Source organism: Oncorhynchus masou, chromosome 25, assembly GCF_036934945.1.
Source record: "Oncorhynchus masou masou isolate Uvic2021 chromosome 25, UVic_Omas_1.1, whole genome shotgun sequence".
In the NCBI taxonomy this organism is placed as follows: Eukaryota; Metazoa; Chordata; class Actinopteri; order Salmoniformes; family Salmonidae; genus Oncorhynchus; species Oncorhynchus masou.
Genome location: NC_088236.1, coordinates 19,377,946 through 19,399,104, shown reverse-complemented (window position 1 = coordinate 19,399,104; position 21,159 = coordinate 19,377,946). Strand labels below are relative to the sequence as shown.

General features: G+C 44.3%; 1 protein-coding gene across 2 annotated transcripts; it reads left to right on the top strand.

Annotated features, from left to right (window-relative positions):
- The first annotated feature begins 12,227 nt into the window (after positions 1-12,227).
- Positions 12,228-21,147, top strand: LOC135513874 (leukocyte surface antigen CD53-like). 2 transcript variants are annotated; one of them, XM_064936856.1, is made up of 8 exons: positions 12,228-12,334; positions 14,218-14,301; positions 17,067-17,255; positions 17,644-17,718; positions 17,956-18,069; positions 18,303-18,395; positions 20,288-20,371; positions 20,709-21,147. In XM_064936856.1, the coding sequence occupies exons 2-8, from the start codon at positions 14,239-14,241 to the stop codon at positions 20,775-20,777; spliced, it is 687 nt and encodes a 228-aa protein (XP_064792928.1). In that variant the 5' UTR covers positions 12,228-12,334; positions 14,218-14,238; the 3' UTR covers positions 20,778-21,147. The 2 variants fall into 2 exon arrangements, with proteins under 2 accessions (XP_064792928.1, XP_064792927.1); XM_064936855.1 differs by lacking the exon at positions 12,228-12,334 and adding an exon at positions 12,719-12,893.
- The last annotated feature ends 12 nt before the right edge of the window (positions 21,148-21,159 follow it).

Here is a 21,159-nt window from a genome sequence, read left to right as displayed (position 1 = left end):
GTGTCATCTCGAATGGCAGGAGCGTAGACTCGGGACAGGGCATCCGGTTTGAGATTCTTCGACCCGGGCCGATAGGTGAGGATAAACTGGAATCGATTGAAGAAAAGAGACCATCTAGCTTGTCTAGAGTTCAATCGCTTCGCCTGCTGGATATACTCCAGATTTTTGTGGTCCGTAAGCACTTGAAACGGGTGAGAAGCCCCCTCGAGCCAGTGTCTCCATTCCTTCAATGCCATCTTAACCGCTAGGAGTTCACGATCCCCCACATCGTAGTTCCTCTCAGTCGGGGTAAGCCGGTGTGAGAAGAAAGCGCACGGATGAAGCTTCTTGTCTTCACCCCTCTGAGACAGGACAGCTCCGACACCAACCTCTGATGCGTCTACCTCCACCACAAATGGTTCATCCGTAGTCGGTAGTATCAGGATGGGAGCAGAGAGGATGCGCTGCTTGAGTCCTTGGAAGGCCGTCTCAGCTTCTCTTCCCCAAAAAAACCTTGCATTGCCACCTTTGGTTAAAGCTGAGAGAGGAGCTGCCACCAAACTGAAGTTCTTGATGAACTTGCGGTAAAAGTTTGTGAAGCCCAGGAAACGCTGAACATCCTTAACGGATTTGGGGGTGGGCCAATCCGCTACCGCCCCTACCTTCCTAGGGTCCATTTGGATTCGACCGGGTTCCACTACAAATCCCAGGAATTGTACTCGGGATGAATGGAATTCACATTTTTCCGGCTTAACGTACAGATGGCTGTCCAGGAGGCGTTTGAGTACTTGTCTGACATGCTTAGTGTGTTCTTGAAGGGAGCTCGAAAAGATGAGGATGTCATCCAAGTAAACGAACACAAATATGTTAAGCATATCCCTAAGCACATCGTTTATGAGCGCTTGGAACACCGCTGGGGCGTTGGTCAGGCCGAAGGGCATCACCAAGTATTCATAGTGACCAGTAGGCGTGTTGAAAGCGGTCTTCCACTCGTCACCAGGTCTGATCCGCACAAGATGGTATGCGTTCCGCAGGTCAAGCTTAGTGAAAACAACTGCTTCCTGGAGCAGCTCGAAGGCTGTGGCCATATTGGGTAGCGGGTAACGGTTACGGACGGTTATGTCATTGAGTCCCCGGTAGTCGATGCAAGGACGTAACCCACCGTCTTTCTTGGCCACAAAGAAAAACCCTGCTCCCGCCGGGGAGGTTGATGGACGCATGAGGCCTGCTTCCAGAGAGTCCTTGATGTAGGTATCCATAGCAGCTCGTTCGGGTGGAGATAGGGAAAAGATCCGACCCCTGGGGGGGCAAGTGCCCGGAAACAGGTCGATGGGGCAATCGTAAGATCTATGGGGTGGTAGCATGGTGGCCCTCTGTTTGCTAAACACCAGTTTGAGGTCATGGTAACACTCGGGAACTCGGGTCAGGTCGATGGATTCTAAAGACTCGGGAGTAGAACTCGGGGAATTCTGGAAAATACAAGTAGCTTGGCACGTAGGACCCCACTGCTTGATAGTGCCCACAGACCAGTCGATGTGAGGGTTATGGCTGTGAAGCCAGGGGTATCCAAGGACGAGAGGGAACTCGGAACAGGAGATCAAATGAAAGTTCATCAATTCCTGGTGTTGTGAAACTGAAAGTCTCAAGGAGGTAGTGACATGAGTGACAAGTCCAGATCCCAAAGGGCTTCCATCCAATGTAGTAACCCTCATGGGGTCACTTAGAGGTTCAGAGGGAACGCCATTCTCCTTCGCCCAGACACCATCCATGAAGTTACCTGCGGCTCCAGAGTCTACCAAGGCTTGAAGGTGAAGCTTGTGGTTGTCCCAGGAGAGGGTGACTGGAATGAGCAGACGGGAGTTGGACGGATGGGAGGAGGTTATGTTTCCCGTTACAGTTCCCCCGGTCTGTACGGGACAGAGCGTTTCCCTGGAGCCCGGGACACGTGGAACGGAAATGGCCCGGTTTGCCGCAATATAGACAGCGTCGCTCCCTCATCCGGCGGTCTCTCTCAGCCTGGGAGATGCGTCCAATCTGCATGGGTTCCGGTGGAGCCAGTGATGATAAAGGTGGGGACTCGGAGCTGGGACTGATAGGAGCTAGAGGTCTACGGTTGAGTTCTCTCTCTCTCAGACGCTGGTCAATGCGTGAGGCCAACTTGATCAGGGACTCGAGATTGTCCGGTGGTTCCCGAGTGGCCAGTTCATCTTGGATAGTGTCGGAAAGGCCTTTCAGAAAGCACACCGTGAGCGCCTCGTTGTTCCAGCCACTCGCTGCTGCCACCGTGCGGAACTGGATGGCATAGTCCGTCACGTTGCGCCAACCTTGATGGAGAGTCAGGAGCTGTTTGGCTGAGTCAGAACCACTGCTTGGGCCTTGAAACACTCGTTTGAATTCCTCAGCAAAGGCAGAGTAGCTGGCACAGCAGGAACTATGGGCATCCCACACAGCAGTAGCCCAGGCCAGGGCTTTTTCCGACAGCAGGGTGATGATATATGCGATCTTAGACCGGTCGGTGGGAAACGACGAGGGTTGCAGCTCAAAGGAGAGAGAACATTGAGTGAGAAACCCTTTACAAGCACTTGGATCACCTGAGAACCGTTGGGGAGGTGGAAGACGAGGTTCAGCCAGGGGGTTAACTGCCATGGGTACGTGAACTTGAGGTACTGGGACGGGAACTGTTGCCGGGGTAAGTCGATCAGATATTTGCTTAATGGAAGTCAGCATCTCCGACAGAAGATGAGAATGTCTAGCCATTAAGGCCTCTTGCTGAACCAGGGCGGCTTCGTGGCGTTGGACAGTCTCCTGGTGGTGGGACAGCGTGGCAAAAAGGTCCTGGGAACTGGCTGCCTCTGGGTTCATTTTGGCTCTGTGTTTCTGTCAGGACCCGGTTTCGAACCTGGGTCTCCGGAGTGAGAAACAGTCACTTAACCAACTGAGCCACGAATAGACAGCAGAACCCAGAAGATGAGGCAGACACAGCAGTACTTAAGACGGTGTATTTAATAAAGAAAAAATCCTAAAATACAAAAATGGCAAATCCAAAAGGTGGTAGGTAAAACACAAAAGAACTCAAAAGAAACTCACCAAAAATAAACAAAAACAAAAAACAGAATACCACAAGAACGTCACCCGGAATCGACAAGAGCACACAGAACACTAGGGCAGGGTGCTAACATACAAACACAGAGCACAGAACAGAGGGAAACTAAGGGTTTAAATACACTCAGGGGAAACGAGACACAGGTGCAAATAATAATGGGGAACAAGGGAAAAACATAAGGACAAAAAGCACAATGGGGGCATCTAGTGACCAACAACTGGAACAACCCTGGCCAAATCCTGACACATATCTCATATCTCATCCATATATTGATATGTACATATTCTTATTCCATCCCCTTACATTGTGTCTATAAGGTAGTCGTTGTGAATTTGCTAGATTACTTGGTATATATTACTGCACTGTCGGAACTAGAAGCACAAGCATTTCGCTACACTCACATTAACATCTACTAACCATGCGTATGTGACCAATAAGATTTGATTTGGTCCTCCCACTGCGAATCGGGAAACCATGCCGGTTAAATTAGGCGACAGATGATGAAGTTCTCAAGGTGGTGAAAGTGCATGGTATGAGCTTGATGCTCCTTTCCAATAAATGTCAAGGGTCTTATTCTGGTGACATGGTGATCCCAATGCTTGTCTTCTGTTTTGACAAATACATTTAAAACATTCTCACTCTTTTCCATAATCTCATCATGTAGACTAGCCTTCCCGCACTGTCCCGCACTGTCTCCTAGCTGTTGGCTAGAGCAGATGTGCCAGATTAGGCACATTTGCTATTTAACGCAACAGTTTTTGTAACAAAACTATCCATAGAGTTGAAAAGGGGAAACACAGTGAACATTCGATTTTTATTCAGAACATGAAAATGTAAGCACATTTTTTGTTGTTGTGCACTAGTCATCACACACTGATTTTTATCTGCGACAAGTCAGTTTGGTGGAAAATACAACTGGAGGGACAATGCGCATATTTTCTTTATGCGGATTTTAGAATATTTTCATGAAAATCTGTCGCAACTGGATGGAAACCTAGCTATTGAAGAGGTTTGAAATTGGAACGCTAGTGTACTTCCTGAATTGACTAGAATTTAAATGGAATTGTCCCCAAGCCTGATAGATAAACATTGGACTGTTTAACATTGGTAATTACTCAATACTGTAAACAAAGTAGGCCAGGAGGTGAAGATGACTGGTGTTTATGTTTGAGCGGCAGATAGCTTAGTGGTTAAGAGCTTTGGGCCAGTAACGGAAAGCTCACTGTTTCAAATCCCAGTGAAATATCTTTCGGTGTACCCTTTAGCAAGGCGCTAATTCCTCTGTATTAGAGTGTATGCTAAATAACTAAAATGTTAATAGTAGAAGATCAGGTGAAAGGGACTCCACCCACTCTGTGAATGTATAGGTCCTTGCATATGATTGGCTTTGAGCTCTATTCATTGCTCTGGCATTTACTTGTAACTTCAAACATTGTGATTCTGTGTATAGAGGGGCGACTCTACTGTGAAGTATTTATTTCACTTAGGTGTCTGACAACAAATATTGTCCTGCAGAGTTCCCTTTGATTCTTCTTTCTCTCTTGTCTTATGTCACCTCCAGCCCTTACCTGTCAACAGTCAACACCCAAAAGTATAGTGGTACCCAGGAATTATATCTGCTGTTTTAACTGAGGGAACATTGTGGTCTAATTTGTATCGATTTGTTTGTACGGTACCGTGTCCTCTTCAGTGATTTTTAGTTTTTACAGTAGATTTTACTGAGATATTATAATTTATATTATAATTTTTATTATATTTTTGTTTTGTTTCAGACACAGCTGAAACAACAGTAGTACAGTCGTGGCCAAAAGTTTTGAGAATGACAAAAATATTAATTTTCACAAAGGCTGCTGCCACAGTTTGTATGATGGCAATTTGCATTTACTCCAGAATGTTATGAAGAGTGATCAGATGAATTGCAATTAATTGCAAAGTCCCTCTTTGTCATGCAAATGATCTGAATCCTCCATAAACTTTTCCACTGCATTTCAGCCCTGTCACAAGGACCAGCTGACATCATGTCAGTGATTCTCTCATTAACACAGGTGTGAGTGTTGATGAGGACAAGGCTGGAGATCACTCTGTCATGCTGATTGAGTTCGAATAACAGACTGGAAGCTTCAAAAGGAGGGTGGTGCTTGGAATCATTGTTCTTCCTCTGTCAACCATGGTTACCTGCAAGGAAACACGCGCAATCATCATTGCTTTGCACAAAAAGGGCTTTAAAGGCAAGGATATTGCCGCCAGTAAGATTGCACCTAAATCAACCATTTATCAGATCATCAAGAACTTCAAGGAGAGCGGTTCAATTGTTGTGAAGAAGGATTCTGGGCGCCCAAGAAAGTCCAGCAAGCGCCAGGACTGTCTCCTAAAGTTGATTCAGCTGTGGGATCGGGGCACCATCAGCACAGAGCTTGCTCAGGAATGGCAGCAGGCAGGTGCAAGTGCATCTACACGCACAGTGAGGCAAAGACTTTTGGAGGATGGCCTGGTGTCAAGAAGGGCACCAAAGAAGCCACTTCTCACCAGGAAAAACTTCAGGGTCAGACTGATATTCTGCAAAAGGTACAAGGATTGGACTGCTGAGGACTGGGGTAAAGTCATTTTCTCTGATGAATCCCCTTTCCGATTGTTTGGGGCATCCGGAAAAAGCTTGTCTGGAGAAGACAAGGTGAGCTCTACCATCAGTCCTGTGTCATGCCAACAGTAAAGCATCGTGAGACCATTCATGTGTGGGGTTGCTTCTCAGCCAAGGGAGTGGGCTCACTCACAATTTTGCCTAAGAGCACAGCCATGAATAAAGAACGGTACTGACACATCCTCCAAGAGCAACTTCTCTCAGCCATCCAGGAACAATGAACAATGCATTTTCCAGCATAATGGAGCACCTTGCCATAAGGCAAAAGTGATAACTGAGTGGCTCGGGGGAACAAAACATTGATATTTTGGGTCCATGGCCAGGAAACTCCCCAGACCTTAATCCCATTGAGAACTTGTGGTCAATCCTCAAGAGGCAGGTGGACAAACAAAAACCAACAAATTCTGACAAACTCAAAGCATTGATTATTCAAGAATGGGCTGCCACCAGTCAGGATGTGGCACAGAAGTTAATTGACAGAATGCCAGGGTGGATTGCAGAGGTCTTGAAAAAGAAGGGTTAACACTGTAAATATTGACTCTCTTCATGTAATTGTCAATAAAAGCCTTTGACACTTATGAAATGCTTGTAATTATACTTCAGTATTCCATAGTAACATCTCACAAAAATATCTAAAGACACTGAAGCAGCAAACTTGTCATTCTCAAAACTTTTGGCCACGACTGTACAATAAATAATAATGAGGACAATTGACCTTTTTCATTATAGATTGTTGATGAGATGTTTGAAAGTTATATCACTTAAAATCACCACAACCATTTAAGTTTCAGTGAAATACAAAAGATCTGATTATATAAAGTAAATCTAGACTTGAAAAGTAAACTGCAACAGGCTCTGACAATTAGTGGCATATTGTCAGTCATGGCTCTGTAATGGTAAATCATGCAATAAATTGGATTCAGTTTAAATTGTGTATGAAATGAAAAATAAGCTTGGGTCAGGCACCCTGCTGGGTTGTCATACGGAACAGTGCTGTCTTGTCAACACTTCAACCATTATACCTAAGGAGTAGTCATGGTAACTTGAAGCAGCTGCTTTCCTACTGTAAAGCTGGATTAGACATTATTATGAAGTCTTTATCATCTCTAAAATGTGAAATGATTGGTGACATCATAAATCTACATTATCAAATGCATTTTGAGTCTCATAGCAAAGGGTTTGCATACTTAAGTAAATAAGGTATTTCTTTCTTTAGTTTTTAATATATCAGCAAGACAATCTAAAAACCTGTTTTCACTTTGTCATTATGAAGTATTGTGTGTAGATTCCTGGGGATTTTATATTTATTTAATACATTTTAGAATAAGGCTGTAACATCACAAAATGTAGAAAAAGTCAAGGTGTCTGAATTCTTTCCGAAGACACTGTTCATGTAGGTATGGGTAAAGTGACTATGCATAGTGTGTCAGACCAGGGAGTTGGGTCAAAACGTTTACACAGATCAGACACAGACAGAGTAGGTTTAGCTCAGTTTCAAAGGGGTTTATAAAAATTATAGTTCAAAAAGAAAAGAATAGGTCTCCCTCATGAGACCCTCTCCAGGATACCGTATTCTTGGCTCCGGGTCTTGCTGTATCCTGTGGGGATCAAAAACTGAACTCACTCCTGTTACCTCTGCAACCGTCCCCAACTATACGGGAGTCCTTTCTTCCCACACTCTCTCCCCTGTTTGCTGCCCTTCTGGCAGCTTTATGGGACTTGCACAACTGGTAAGCAATCAGCCCTTCAGCCCTTCCCAATCAGCCCCAATTAGTTCTGGCCGGAGAGCCCGTTGAGACCTGGCACGTCCAGCAGATGGAGCCATCGCCTCATGATGTATTCTCAGCCTGTCACCAGGCCTCGACAAGTCTCCTCCTGGTGGCTGACCTGCTGTAGGCCACCCCTCCCCCTTAGCTCTGTCGGAGAGGGGACTGTCTTCAGTGCCACGCATGTCTCCCTTCTCGAAAGGGCATCCGCGTTTCCATGCATCGCCCCTGACTTGTGCACAACAGAAAAAGAGAAGCGTTGAAGGGACAAGAACCACCTGGTGACCCAATCGTTTGTGTCCTTTCCCCTGGCCATCCAGACCAGGGGAGCATGGTCTGTGACCAGGGTGAAGTGGGTACCTAACAGATAATACTTGAGAGTGTCTAGCGCCCACTTCATCGCTAGACACTCTTTCTCAACAATAGAGTACTTTTTTCCTCTAGGTATCAGCTTTCGGCTGATGTACATGATGGGGTGCTCCTACCCATCATGTATCTGGGACAGAACGGCCCATAGTCCCGTATCACATGCATCCGTCTGGACCACCATCGGCATCTGGAAATTGGGTTTTACAAGAATCGGATGGGAGCACAGCGCTACCTTCAGACGGCTGAACGGCGCTCCTATCTCGTCTGTCCAATTCACAGTTTTCGGGAGGCGGGCCCTGGTTAGATCGGTGAGGAGGGAAGCTATAGCTGCAAAGTTGGGGATAAACCGGCTATAGTATCCTGCCAGTCCCAGGAAGGCATTGACCTGCGTCTTGGTGCGTGGAACGGGCCACTCACATACAGCGTGAACCTTCCTCTCATGGGGCTTGACGTTCCCCCGTCCGATCAAATACCCCAGGTACTCCACCTCATCGAACCCTAATTTGCATTTCTTGGGGTTTGCGGTCAATATGGCTTGTCTGAGCACGTCCAGCACCACCTGGAGGCACGTCAGGTGCTCATCCCAACCTTGGCTGTGGATGATGATATCATCCAGATAGGCTGCTGCGTACTGCTGGTGGGGTCAAAGCACTCTGTTCATCAGTCGCTGGAATGTGGGCGGACTCCGTGGAGACCGAACGGGAGCACCTGGTACTGATACAAACCGCCTGGTGTCAAGAACGCTGTCTACTCCCAGGAGGAGGCTGCCAACGGTACCTGCCAATATCCTTTGGTCAGGTCAAGGTTGCTGGTGTACCCGGGCCTTTCCCAATCGGTCGATGAGCTCGTCCACCCTCGGCATGGGGTTTGCGTCGAATAAGCTTATGTCGTTCACACCCCGGAAATCATTACAGAAGCAGAGGCTACCGTCCGGTATGGGGAACCAACACGATGGGGCTGCACCATGGACTCATCAATGACCCTCATCCTCAGCATAGCCTCCACTTCTTGTTTCACTGCCTACCTTCGGGCCTCCGGAATCTGATATGGCCTCTTTCGTACCGTTTCCCCTTCTCGGAGAACACCACCATGTTCCGATCGAAGAGCTCCCTGAGCTCTTGCTTCTGGGCCGGGTCAAGGTCCTCGTTGCTCGGGACCACCACTGGTACAGTTGGCGTCCTGGGTCCCGACCGACCATAACACGGACAAGGCTGTCCTATTGTGCCACTTCTTCAACAGGTTCACATGGTATATCTGTTGGGGTTTCCGTCTCCCTGGTTGTCGTACGCGGTAATTGCTGTGTTGCCAGGAACTTACTTTCATCTGTGGGGATTAAGACCAACACCCTGTCTCCCACCTACAATTCTCTGGGCTGGGCTCCCCGATTGTAGACCTGGGCTTGGGCGCGTTGGGCCTTCTCCATATGTTCCCTCACAACTGGCCATATGGCTGTCATCTGCTCCCTCATCATCTCCACGTGCTCTACCACGCTGCTTAATGCAACCGCTGTGTCAAATTTCAAAAAAGCTTTACCAAAAAAGCACACCATGCAATACTCTGAGTATTGCACTCAGAGACCAGAACAACCCAAGCAGATATCTGCCATGTTGTATAGTCAACAGAAGTCAGAAATAGCATTATAAATATTCACTTACCTTTGATGATCTTCATCACAATGCACTCCCAGGAATCCCAGTTCCACAATAAATGTTTGTTTTGTTCGATAATGTCCATAATTTATGTCCAAATACCTCCTTTTTGTTCTCTCGTTTACCCAGTAATCCAAAATCATGACACGTGATCACTGGGAGCAGACATAAAGTCAAATAGTTCCGTTACAGTCCGTAAAAACATGTCAAACGATGTATAGAATCAATCTTTAGGATGTTTTTAACATAAATCTTCAATAATGTTCCAACCGGAGAATTCCTTTGTCTTCAGAAATGCAATGGAACTCAAGCTAACTCTCACGTGAATGCGCGTGGCCAGCTCATGGCTCTCTGGCAGATCTTTGACTCATTCCCCTCACATTCGCCCCCACTTCACAGTAGATGCATCAAACAAGGTTCTAAAGACTGTTGACATCCAGTGGAAGCCTTGGGAAGTGCAGTTTGACCCCATAGACACTGTGCATTTGTTAGGGAATGAGTTGAAAAACTACAAACCTCAGATTTCCCACTTCCTGGTTGGATTTTGTCTCAGGTCTTTGCCTGCCACATGAGTTCTGTTATACTCACAGACATCATTCAATATTTTAGAAACCTCAGACTGTCTTCTATCCAAATCTACTAATAATAAATCTAAATCCAAATCTACTCATAATATGCATATATTAGCAACTGGGCCTGAGTAGCAGACAGTTTACTCTGGGCACCTTATTCATCCAAGCTACTCAATACTGCCCCCAGCCATAACAAGTTAAGTTGGGCTTCCCACACCTCCTTGGCGAGGTCCAGTAGGCCGCGTGGCCTCCTTCCGTAGAGGAGTTCGAAAGGGGAAAACCCAGTGGAGGACTGGGGTACTTCTCGGATTGAGAACATTGGGTGGGGTAGTAACTGATCCCAGTTCTTCCCGTCCTGCTCGATGACCTTCTGCAGCATTTGTTTGAACGTTTTATTGAAGTGCTTGACGAGCCCATCCGTCTGCGTGTGAAAAACGAAGGTCCGGATCTGCTTGATCTGCAGGAGAGCACACAACTATTTCATTAGGCGGGACATAAACTCAGTACCTTGGTCTGTCAGGATCTCGTTCGGGATGCCTGGGAACATGCCTGGGAACAGCTCCCAGGCGATTCCTTTGGATACCGCAGCCCATAGGGGAATGGCCTCGGGATACCGGGCATAATCTACTATCACCAGGATGTACCGTGTCCTCATGCTGTTTTTACCAGGGTCCCACTATGTCCATGGCGATGCGTTCAAAGGGCACGCCAATGATAGGTAGGGGGACCAGAGGTTTTCGGATGTGTGCTTTTGAGGCAGTGAGTTGACACTCCGGGCAGCTGCGACAGTAGTCTTCCACGGCCCTCCTCATCCCGGGCTGCGATTCATTCCCGGGTTTTCTCCATGCCCAGATGCGCCCCCAACAGGTGGGTGTGGGCCAGCTGAAGAACGCTTCCCACGTACCGTCTGGGCAGCAACAATACTTCTCAAAGTTCCACCTGTTGGCGCGACACCTGATACAAAAAGTTATTCTTGATTTGGAAATTAGGGTATTGTCAGTCACTCACCCCCGGAAGTAGCTGTCCATCCACCACTATCACTTGGATTGTGACGGCTTTCAAGTTTGTATCCTACCACTGGAACGTCCCAAATTGTCCCCTCAGTTGGCCCCCAGCAGGTGTCTCGACTGGACCCTTGAAATTGAGGAGGGGGAGACTGGGTTCCTCCTCCAGTTGTTCCCCGGGGGTTGGGTTCCGGCACCCCCTCTGACTCTGGACCCGTAGATAAAGGTTGGTCAACCGGTTGCTTCTGGGCCGCACAGGCGATGGGTCGTCGCCGCTCTCTCCTTCGGCCGGCTCGTATCTTTTTCTTCAGCTCGTGCCCCCATAGTGCCGCAAACAGCGGACAATCCCATCCCACTAGGAGGTACCGGCAACTCTGGTTTTGCATCCACCATCATCTGGCAACTCCCTTGTGGTGTTACGATGTTGGTCCATCCGGTTGGATACCGCTATGTGTTACCGTACACCTACCCCGTTCGGTCTCCTGGTTCAGCAGGCTCATGTTTACGAGCATAACCATACTTCCGGAGTCTAATAGAGCTTCCGTGTCATGTCCGTCAACCTTCACCGGGACCATGGTTGCAGTTGATTCGTAGTGTGCCCAACAGAAGGTGACATAGTTCAACAGTCACAACAACGTAACCTCTGTCTCTTTCTGGGCTGTCATATGAGGCTCAGGAACTGGGGAGGAACTTTCTCAGCACTGGAGCAGGTGTCGTCCCCCTGTTCATTCTGCTGCAGGTACAGTATACTTTCTACACTTATACTTATTTGGATCAATGCATGTGTCCCAAACGGCACCCTATTCCCAATACAGTACACTACTTTTGACTAAAGCCCTATTGATCCTGGTCAAAAGTAGCGCACTATAAATAGGGAATAGGATGCCAATGTGATTCTCACCATCTTCTTCATTCTACTTAGCCTGTTTCCTCTTCCTTAGTCTATAAGACTGTGGTCTTAGTTCAAATGTCCTGACTATGCATCCAAAACACGTTTCTGTTACTGTTTGCTGTTGATTTTCCTGTGTTTCACCGTCTTCTGACACTTCAGTCGTAATGGATATGGTTACAAGTAAAAGAAGAACCCATGACTTTCAACTGGCTTATTACGCAATACAGGATCTCGTTCACTGTCTGTAAATAGAACACAAAGCAATCGGGTACCTTTTTTGAGAGAAGTTATGTTATGTGTACTTAACATAATGACCAAGCATCTGACAAGAACAGTTGCCATTGAGACTGAGCCATTTTCAGGTATCATTCTGTATTTTCATGTTTTGATTTCATTCTGGATGAATCTCACCTGAGAGACTAATATATATGTATGTTATAGGGGTTGTTTCAAACTTACAGAAAAAAATGTATGTAAACAATAATAATCTACATTTTTGACTGCTCCTACCTGTGTATTAAACCATTGATTACCTCTCAAAATGTGGATGTGCATAGCACATTTTCACTCTTACAGAGTAGGCATGACTGAAAGTCTTCAGAAAATATTTTTTGATCATTGGTTATTTATAGTTGAAAACATAAGTGCCAAATTCCCCTCCACTGGTAGAACATGGTTACCACAACTTTTGACCTTGTGTGTTTCCTTTTGCTAGTTTAAAATGCACGGCACAAGTTCTCAGTATAGATTTGTCCCAGTGTGCCCCAGAATAAGGAAGTAGAATGAACTGCCTTCAGAGTCTAATAAGAATGTAAAGTACCAGTACGGTAAAGTGAAAGGAGCAGTGCATCTTCTAAACAATGTATTGTAGTGGGTATTGTGCTTGAGTTACACACTTGTATCACCATTTCAACTGACAAGGTAAGCACAAGGTTGACATTTTCTTAATTCACTAAAGCTCAATCGATACCATTCTCACAGGAATTTAATGACGTCTCAATGTCATCATCTTTAATTGAAAGTTATATTTTGTTGGTTATAAAACAGGGAGGACATTTGATTGTATTTTGATTGTTATGAGTGACTTACTGCATGAGTCTATTGATCTAATAGACATAGCTAACCAAGGGATAAGAAACATTGGTCATGGGTATATAAAGAGAGACTAACTATAAATTATTAAACCTTGTCTGAGAACAATCTAAAATGTAATGTTGTCAGTATGATTGAAAACATCTATTTGAAGACATTTTATAAATGTGGTATAACAAGAAAGGTAGGGTAGTTTGGGGTTTCTTAGGCTCTTAGAGGTCATTTGGCAGTAATTGAAATTAGCTTGAATGTCAAGGAGGAAATGAAGTACATTTAAAATTTGACATTGAAACAGTTTCATTTCAATATGTTTATCAATTACAGACACAGCCTGGTTTCAGATGATGAGGGTGATATTGGGTTGGACACATTACTGAACAAAAATATCAACGCAACATGTAGTGTTGGTCCCATGTTTCATTAGATTAATTAAAAGATCCCAGAACTTTCCATACTCACAAAATGCTTATTTTTCTGTACAAATCTACCCACATTCATCCTGCATATGAATAAAATATTGTTATGATGTTGGTTTACTTACACAGATATTTCCTCAAAGACTAAATCGATATCAAGCTGTCTTGGTCTTAATTAACATCAGTGTAAAAACTATGATGAAAACCAGCCTGGTCCCCTGGGTAAATTTAAAGGAAATATTATACACAGGAAACCAGATAAAGCAGGCTCATTTCCTCATACTGTGTGACACTTGATGGCCTCACTACTCAGTCTCAGACAATGGTACCATGCTCCTCCTAATTTCTTTGGATGATCAAAATACAAATCTGACTCAGAGGTGTCCTCACAGTTTTTAAACAATCTTTAGTGAGCATTTGTGTGTTATTGTGGTGGTAGGGTAGCCTAGTGGTTAGAGCGTTGGACTAGTAACCGCAAGGTTGCAAGTTCGAATCCCTGAGCTGACAATGTAAAAATCTGTTGCTCTGCCCCTGAACAGGCAGTTGAACCCTGAACCCACTGTTCCTAGGCCATCATTGAAAATAAGATTTGTTCTTAACTGACTTGCCTAGTAAAATAAAGGTTTAAAAAAAATGTATGTTGCTGTTTTCACTGATGGTTTCTGTGTTAAAGACATGCTTTTCATTGATCTGTTGGCACACTGTGTGTTTATCTGTCTCTTGTTTTGTTTTTTCAGGTCTGAACGCACTTCTGGGAAATGGCTCACAATTGCCTCAAGTGCTTGAAATACACCATGTGTGTGGTTAACTTCTTGTGCTTTGTACGTATCCCAAACATCCATCTGTTACCTTCTACCCTTCCTTCCCTCAATGAGATAAAAAAAACCATGTTCAATATTTCAGTGTCCATTTATCACAATTTGTACAACGAGTGGGTCTAATCCTGAATGCTGATTGGTTAAAACCGCATTACAGCTGGTGTCTATTCCACACTTTACCACCGGCTAAATCTATGACTTTAAAATGCCTATTTCCTCTGTTCCACTTTTTTTAGACTAACATTTGGTTTTCAAAGCGGAGATTTGCATACAACTTGCTGTCTGTCTCTCCGACATTTGCAACGTTGCTTCAATATTCAAATTCGATCTCCAGCTGTCCCATAGTAATGAACGTGCCGTGACGAGACAGGCAGGCGGACAGCGTTTCTCAACCAGTTGAAATCATGAATCAGCCGATATTTATTTAATGGATATATACAGAGAAATGTCAATTGAAAAAAGGTCAAACGAAACGAAATGCAGCTAGCTTGCAGTCTTTCCAGCTTGTTGTTCGCCAGCTCCTTTGAACAATAGTGCCCTGACGAGAGAGCACATTTTCTATGCCAGGTGAAATGGCGCCTCATTAGATCATTGTTATTGTGTATTTAAATAAATGTCACTAGAAAAGAGCTTAAACAAATGCAAATACGGTTTCTTTGCTGTTATTCTGGATGCACTTTTTGATGTGATTGTTAGTCGTAGTTGGCTAGCTAGTAAGCAAGGGAAAAGAACCAGAACCAGCCAGTATGGCAATGGAACATTTACAACAAACGACTGGGTTGCGTCCATAGATACAGAACAAAAAGACTGAACGACTGGGTTGCGTCCATAGATACAAAACAAAATGACTGGATGGCTGGGTCGCGTCTCTAGCCACCCGAAACGATAGAACAAATGACCAGCCAGCTTGGGCGGCAGGGTAACCTAGTAGTTAGAGCGTTGGACTAGTAACCAGAAGGTTGCAAGTTCAAACCCCCGAACTGACATGGTGTGGTCTGTCGTTCTGCCCCTGAACAGGCAGTTAACCCACTGTTCCTAGGCCATCATTGAAAATAAGAATTTGTTTTTAACTGACTTGCCTAGTTAAATAAAGGTAAATAAATTGGGTAGCAACCCTAGATTTGTGTCAGGACTATATCTTTGGTAAGGATGAAATAGTATGAATAAATTCATCAAAATAACGTTTTTAATGAAAATATGTTGGTAACCCGTTGTATTAAAGTGATTATGTCCTCGAAGCCAGTGTTCGGAGGATATATTTGCACAGATTATTCTACATTGTATAATAACAAATAAGACATCAAAACTATGAAATAACATATGGAATCATGCAGTACCCAAAAAATTGTTAAACAAATCAAAATGTATTTTATATTTGAGATTCTTCAATTAGCCCCCCTTTGCCTTGAGCTTTGCACACTCGACATTTTCTCAACCAGCTTCATCTGGAAGGCTTTTGCAACGGTCTTGAAGGAGTTCCCACATATGCTGAGCCATTGTTGGCTGCTTTTCCTTCACTCTGCGGTCCAACCCATCCGAAACCATTTCAATTGGGTTGAGGTCGGGTGATTGTGGAGGCCAGGTCATCTGATACAGCGCTCCATCACTCTCCTTCTTGGTCAATAGCCTTTACACAAGCTGAAGGTCTGTTGGGTCATTGTCCTGTTGAAAAACAAATGATATTCCCACTAAGTGCAAATCAGATGGGATGGTGTATCGCTGAAAGAATGCTGTGGTAGCCATACTGGTTAAGTGTGCCTTGAATTCTAAATAGCACACCCACACCACCATCACACCTCCTCCTGGGAACCACACATCCAGAGATTATCCGTTCACCTACTCTGCGTCTCACAAAGACATGGCAGTTGAAACAAAAAAATCAGACATTTGGACTCATCAAACCAAAGGACAGATTTCCACCAGTCTAATGTTCATTGCTCGTGTTTCTTGGCCCATGCAAGTCTCTTCTTATTGGTGTCCATTAATAGTGGTTTCTTTTCAGCAATTCGACCATGAAGGCCTGATTCACGCAGTCTCCTCTGAACAGCTGATCTTGAGATGTGTCTGTTACTTGACCTCTTGTGAAGCATTTATTTGGGCTGCAATTTCTAAGGCTGGTAACTCTTAATGAACTTATCCTCTGCATCAGAGGTAACTCTGGGTCTTCCTTTCCTGTGGTGATCCTCATGGGAGGCAGTTTCATCATAGCGCTTGATGGTTTTTGTGACTGCACTTGAAGAAGCTTTCAAAGTTCTTGAAAAGTTCCGTATTGACTGACCCACATGTCTTAAGCAATGATGGACTGTTGTTTCTCTTTGCTTATTTGAGCTGTTCTTGCCATAATATGGACTTGGTCTTTTACCAAATAGGCCTGTCTTCTGTACACCACCCCTACCTTGTCACAACACAACTGATTGGCTCAAACGCATTGAGAAGAAAAGAAGATACACCTGTTAATTGAAATGCATTCCAGGTGACTACCTCATGAAGCTGGTTGAGAGAATGCCAAGAGTGTGCAAAGCTGACATCAAGGCAAAGGGTGGCTACTTTGAGGAATCTCAAATATAAAATATATTTTGATTTGCTTAACAGTTTTTTGGTACTACATTATTCCATATGTGTTATTTCACAGTTTGGAAGTCTTCACTACTATTCTAAAATATAGAAAATCATAAAGTAAAGGAAAAACCCTTGAATGAGTAGGTTTGTCCAAACTTTTGACTGGTACTGTATTTTGTACACATGCTGTTGTGTTTGGTTCTTGTCAGATCTGTGGAACTGCAGGGTTTGGTTTTGGAGTGTTCATGATGATGAACTCTAAGGTGTCGTCTCTCATCCCATCCCTGTCCTCCCTGAACATTGCCAACATGCTCTTCATCACCGGCATCATCATGACCTGTGTGTCCTTCCTGGGGTTCCTGGGGGCCCTGAAAGAGAACCGCTGCCTCCTTGTCACTGTAGGTTTCACATTTGACATAATTTCATATTTTTTAGAGACATTGGTCTCATCCCACTGGGCAGACATCAGTTCAACATCTAGTTTTGATTTACATTTGGTTGAGTTGTCTAACATGAATTCAACATGAAATCATCCAACAATGTCACCCTGTCGTTGGATTTAAGTTAAAAGTTGGGTGAAAAAAAGACAAAATTCCCTAATGTTGATTATTTTTTTCAAATCCAATCAGTTTTCCACATTGATTCAATGTCATCACATTGAATTTTGGGGTTGAAATGAAGTGGAAATAACATTGATTCAACCTGTTTTTGCCCAGGTGGGGATCATTCACTGTCTTTGCTTAAATTAAAATGACTTACAAACACTTATACTTTCTTGATTTTCAGTTTTTCATCCTGCTGTTCATTCTGATGTTGGTGGAGCTGACTGCAGCCTTTCTACTGCTTTTATATGAGAGCAAGGTAAGATATAGCAGATGGGCACTGGGACGTGGGCACTGGGATGTTGGGAGGAGGTTTGAGAGGGGTGACAGAAATTGAAGTGAAGAAGAGAACTTTAATACATTACTAATTTACATGAGGAACGTCAGGGATTGATAGAGGGCCATTGTTGTGAGGAAAGCTCAAAGATGACAGGAGATAATCAGGTAGTGTTTTATGAGATGTTCATACTGCCAAGTAATGAATGTGTGTGCTTAGATTGACAGCTTCCTACAGAGGGATCTCACAGACAGTCTGGAGAAGTCCAGGGAATCAGCTCAAGGTGGGAATTCAACAATGAGCAAGGGCGACTGGGACATCATTCAGACCATGGTGAGCATGTACTGTGAAATATATATAAGAGACATTTAGTGTCCGTCCCAAATGGTACCCTATGTACTATATGACCAGGTCTTATACGGAGACACTGAGACTTTACAATGAAACATGTATATTCCCTCTTTAGCCCTCCCAGGCATGTGAACAAAAGTGAGTGGAAATGTGATGTTGTTTCATGTGTTGATAACACTGCTTTTGTCATGTTTAATTCTATTACATACATGTAGTTCCAGTGCTGTGGGGTCCATAACTCAAGTGACTGGAAGGATAAAGTGCCTGCGTCCTGCTGCTCCAAGACCCAATGCGACATCAATCAGCCGGTATACTGGAAAGAGATATGCTGCCAGGCTTGGGGTCAATTCAGGAAGTACACTGAAATTCCATTTACAATTCCCTTCAATGCTTTTCAATGATGAACATTTTGAATTGGAATTAGAATTTTGGTTTACTTTCTGAGTTGACTGGAATTTAAATGGAATGGTACCACATAATGGTCTTCCCCTCTTCAAAGGGGGAGACAACTTAGACCTAAACTGTTATAGACCTATATGCATCCTACTCTGCCTTTCTAAAATCTTTGAAAGCCAAGTTAATAAACAACCATTTCGAATCCCACCGTACCTTCTCCACTATGCAATCTGGTTTCCGAGCTGATCACGGGTGCACCTCAGTCATGTTCAAGGTCCTAAACAATATCATAACCGCCATCGATAAAAGACAGTACTGTGCAGCCGTCTTCATTGACCTGGCCAAGGCTTTCGACTCTGTCAATCACCGCATTCTTATCGGCATACTCAATAGCCTTAGCTTCTCAAATGACTGCCTCGCCTGGTTCACCAACTACTTCTCAGATAGAGTTCAGTGTGTCAAATCGGAGGGCCTGTTGTCCAGACCTCTGGCAGTCTCTATGGGGGTGCCACAGACCTCAATTCTCGGGCTGACTATTTTCTCTGTATATATCAATGATGTTGCTCTTGCTGCTGGTGATTCTCTGATCCACCTCTACACAGACGACACCATTCTGTATACATCTGGCCCTTCTTTGGACACAGTGCTAACAAACCTCCAAAAGAGCTTCAATGCCATACAACACTCCTTCCGTTCCTGCTTTTAAATGCTAGTAAAACTAAATGCATGCTCTTCAACTGATTGCTGTCCACACACTCCCGCCCGACTAGCATCACTACTCTGGACGGTTCTGACCTAGAATATGTGGACGACTACAAATACCTAGGTGTCTGGTTAGACTGTAATCTCTCCTTCCAGACTCACATTAAGCATCTCAAATCCAAAATAAAATCTAGAATCGGATTCCTATTTCGCAACAAAGCCTCCTTCACTCATGCTGCCAAACATACCCTTGTAAAACGGACTATCCGACAGATCCTTGACTTCGGCAATGTCATTTACAAAATAACTCCCAACACTCTACTCAGAAAATTGGATGAGTCTATCACAGTGTCATTCATTTTATCACCAAAGCCCCATATACTACCCACCACTGCGACCTCTATACTCTCGTTGGCTGGCCCTCACTACACATCCATTGCAAATCCCACTGGCTCCAGGTCATCTATAAGACTTTGCTAGGTAAAGCCCCACCTTATCTCAGCTCACTGGTCACCATAGCAACACCCACCCGTAGCACGCACTCCAGCAGGTATATCTCACTGGTCATCCCCAAAGCCAACACTTCCTTTGGCCGCCTTTCCTTCCAGTTCTCTGCTGCCAATGACTGGAACAAATTGCAAAAATCTCTGAAGGTGATCTCCCTCTCTAACTGTAAGCATCCGCTGTCAGAAGGAGAGTGATGGAATGCTGCATCAGATGACCTTGCCTCCACAATCACCCGACCTCAACCCAATTGAGGTGGTTTGGGATGAATTGAACCGCAGAGTGAAGGAAAAGCACCCAACAAATGCTTAGCATATGTGGGAACTCCTGTTGGAAAAGCATTCCAGGTGACTAACTCATGAAGCTAGTTGAGAGAATGCCAAGCGTGTGCAAGGCTGTCATCAAGGCAAAGGGTGGCTACATGATTCCATATGTGTTATTTAATAGTTCTGATGTCTTCACTATTATTCTACAATGTAGAAAATAGTAAAAATAAAGAAAAACCCTGTAATGAGTAGGTGTCCAAACTTTTGACTGGTACTGTGCGTAAAAAAAAATATAGCTGTCACTCAGCAATGTTTTCTCTTCTTCATCTCAGGGTTGTTACAATAAATTGAAGGCCTGGTTTGAGGGGAACTTCCTAGCCACTGGAGTTGCTGTGATTGTGCTCTGCATTATTGAGGTATGGTCATCTTCCCATACTTGTTAATACAGGGGGTCAGTGAAGGGTTTATCCACATTCACATGACAAACATGTCTTATTCCTGACCATGATAAACTGTCAACTATATGTATCAATCATCATGTATAGCTTCTAAGATATATGTATTGTGTCCCAAATGTCACCCTATTCCCTATATAATGCACTGTGCACTCATTTTGACCAGATAAGCCCATGCACTATGTATGGCAATTTGGGAGGATGTTGCATGAGTTTTTAAACATGTATTAGATGGAAATGAAATCTCCACCAGAACACCATGTAGGCTAACACATCAATTTTTTTTCTATGTTGGTAGGTCCTGGGCATGTGTTTTTCCGTGACACTGTTCTGCCACATAAGCCAGTCTGGACTCAGCTACAAATGATGAAAACAGTGTTTATTTTTCTGTTTATTTTTTTGTAAAATAATCCCCTCTCCCCTCTCATGCTCTCTATGATGTTTCATTTCATTACATGCTAAAAGGCAGGCACTTTTGACATTTTAGTCATTTAGCAGACACTTATCCAGAGTGACTTACAGGAGCAATTTGCTCAAGAGCACATCGACAGAGTTTTCACCTAGTCAGTTTGTGGGTTCGAACCAGTGTCCTTTTTGTCTTCTTAACAGCTAGGCAACCTACCTGCACTTTTGAATGCTTTATAATACTATTGATACTGTGACTGTACTGACACATTTTGTAAACAACCCAAATAATTCAATAAACATTGAGCTGTTATTTAATTTTCACCCCACAATGAACCTGACTG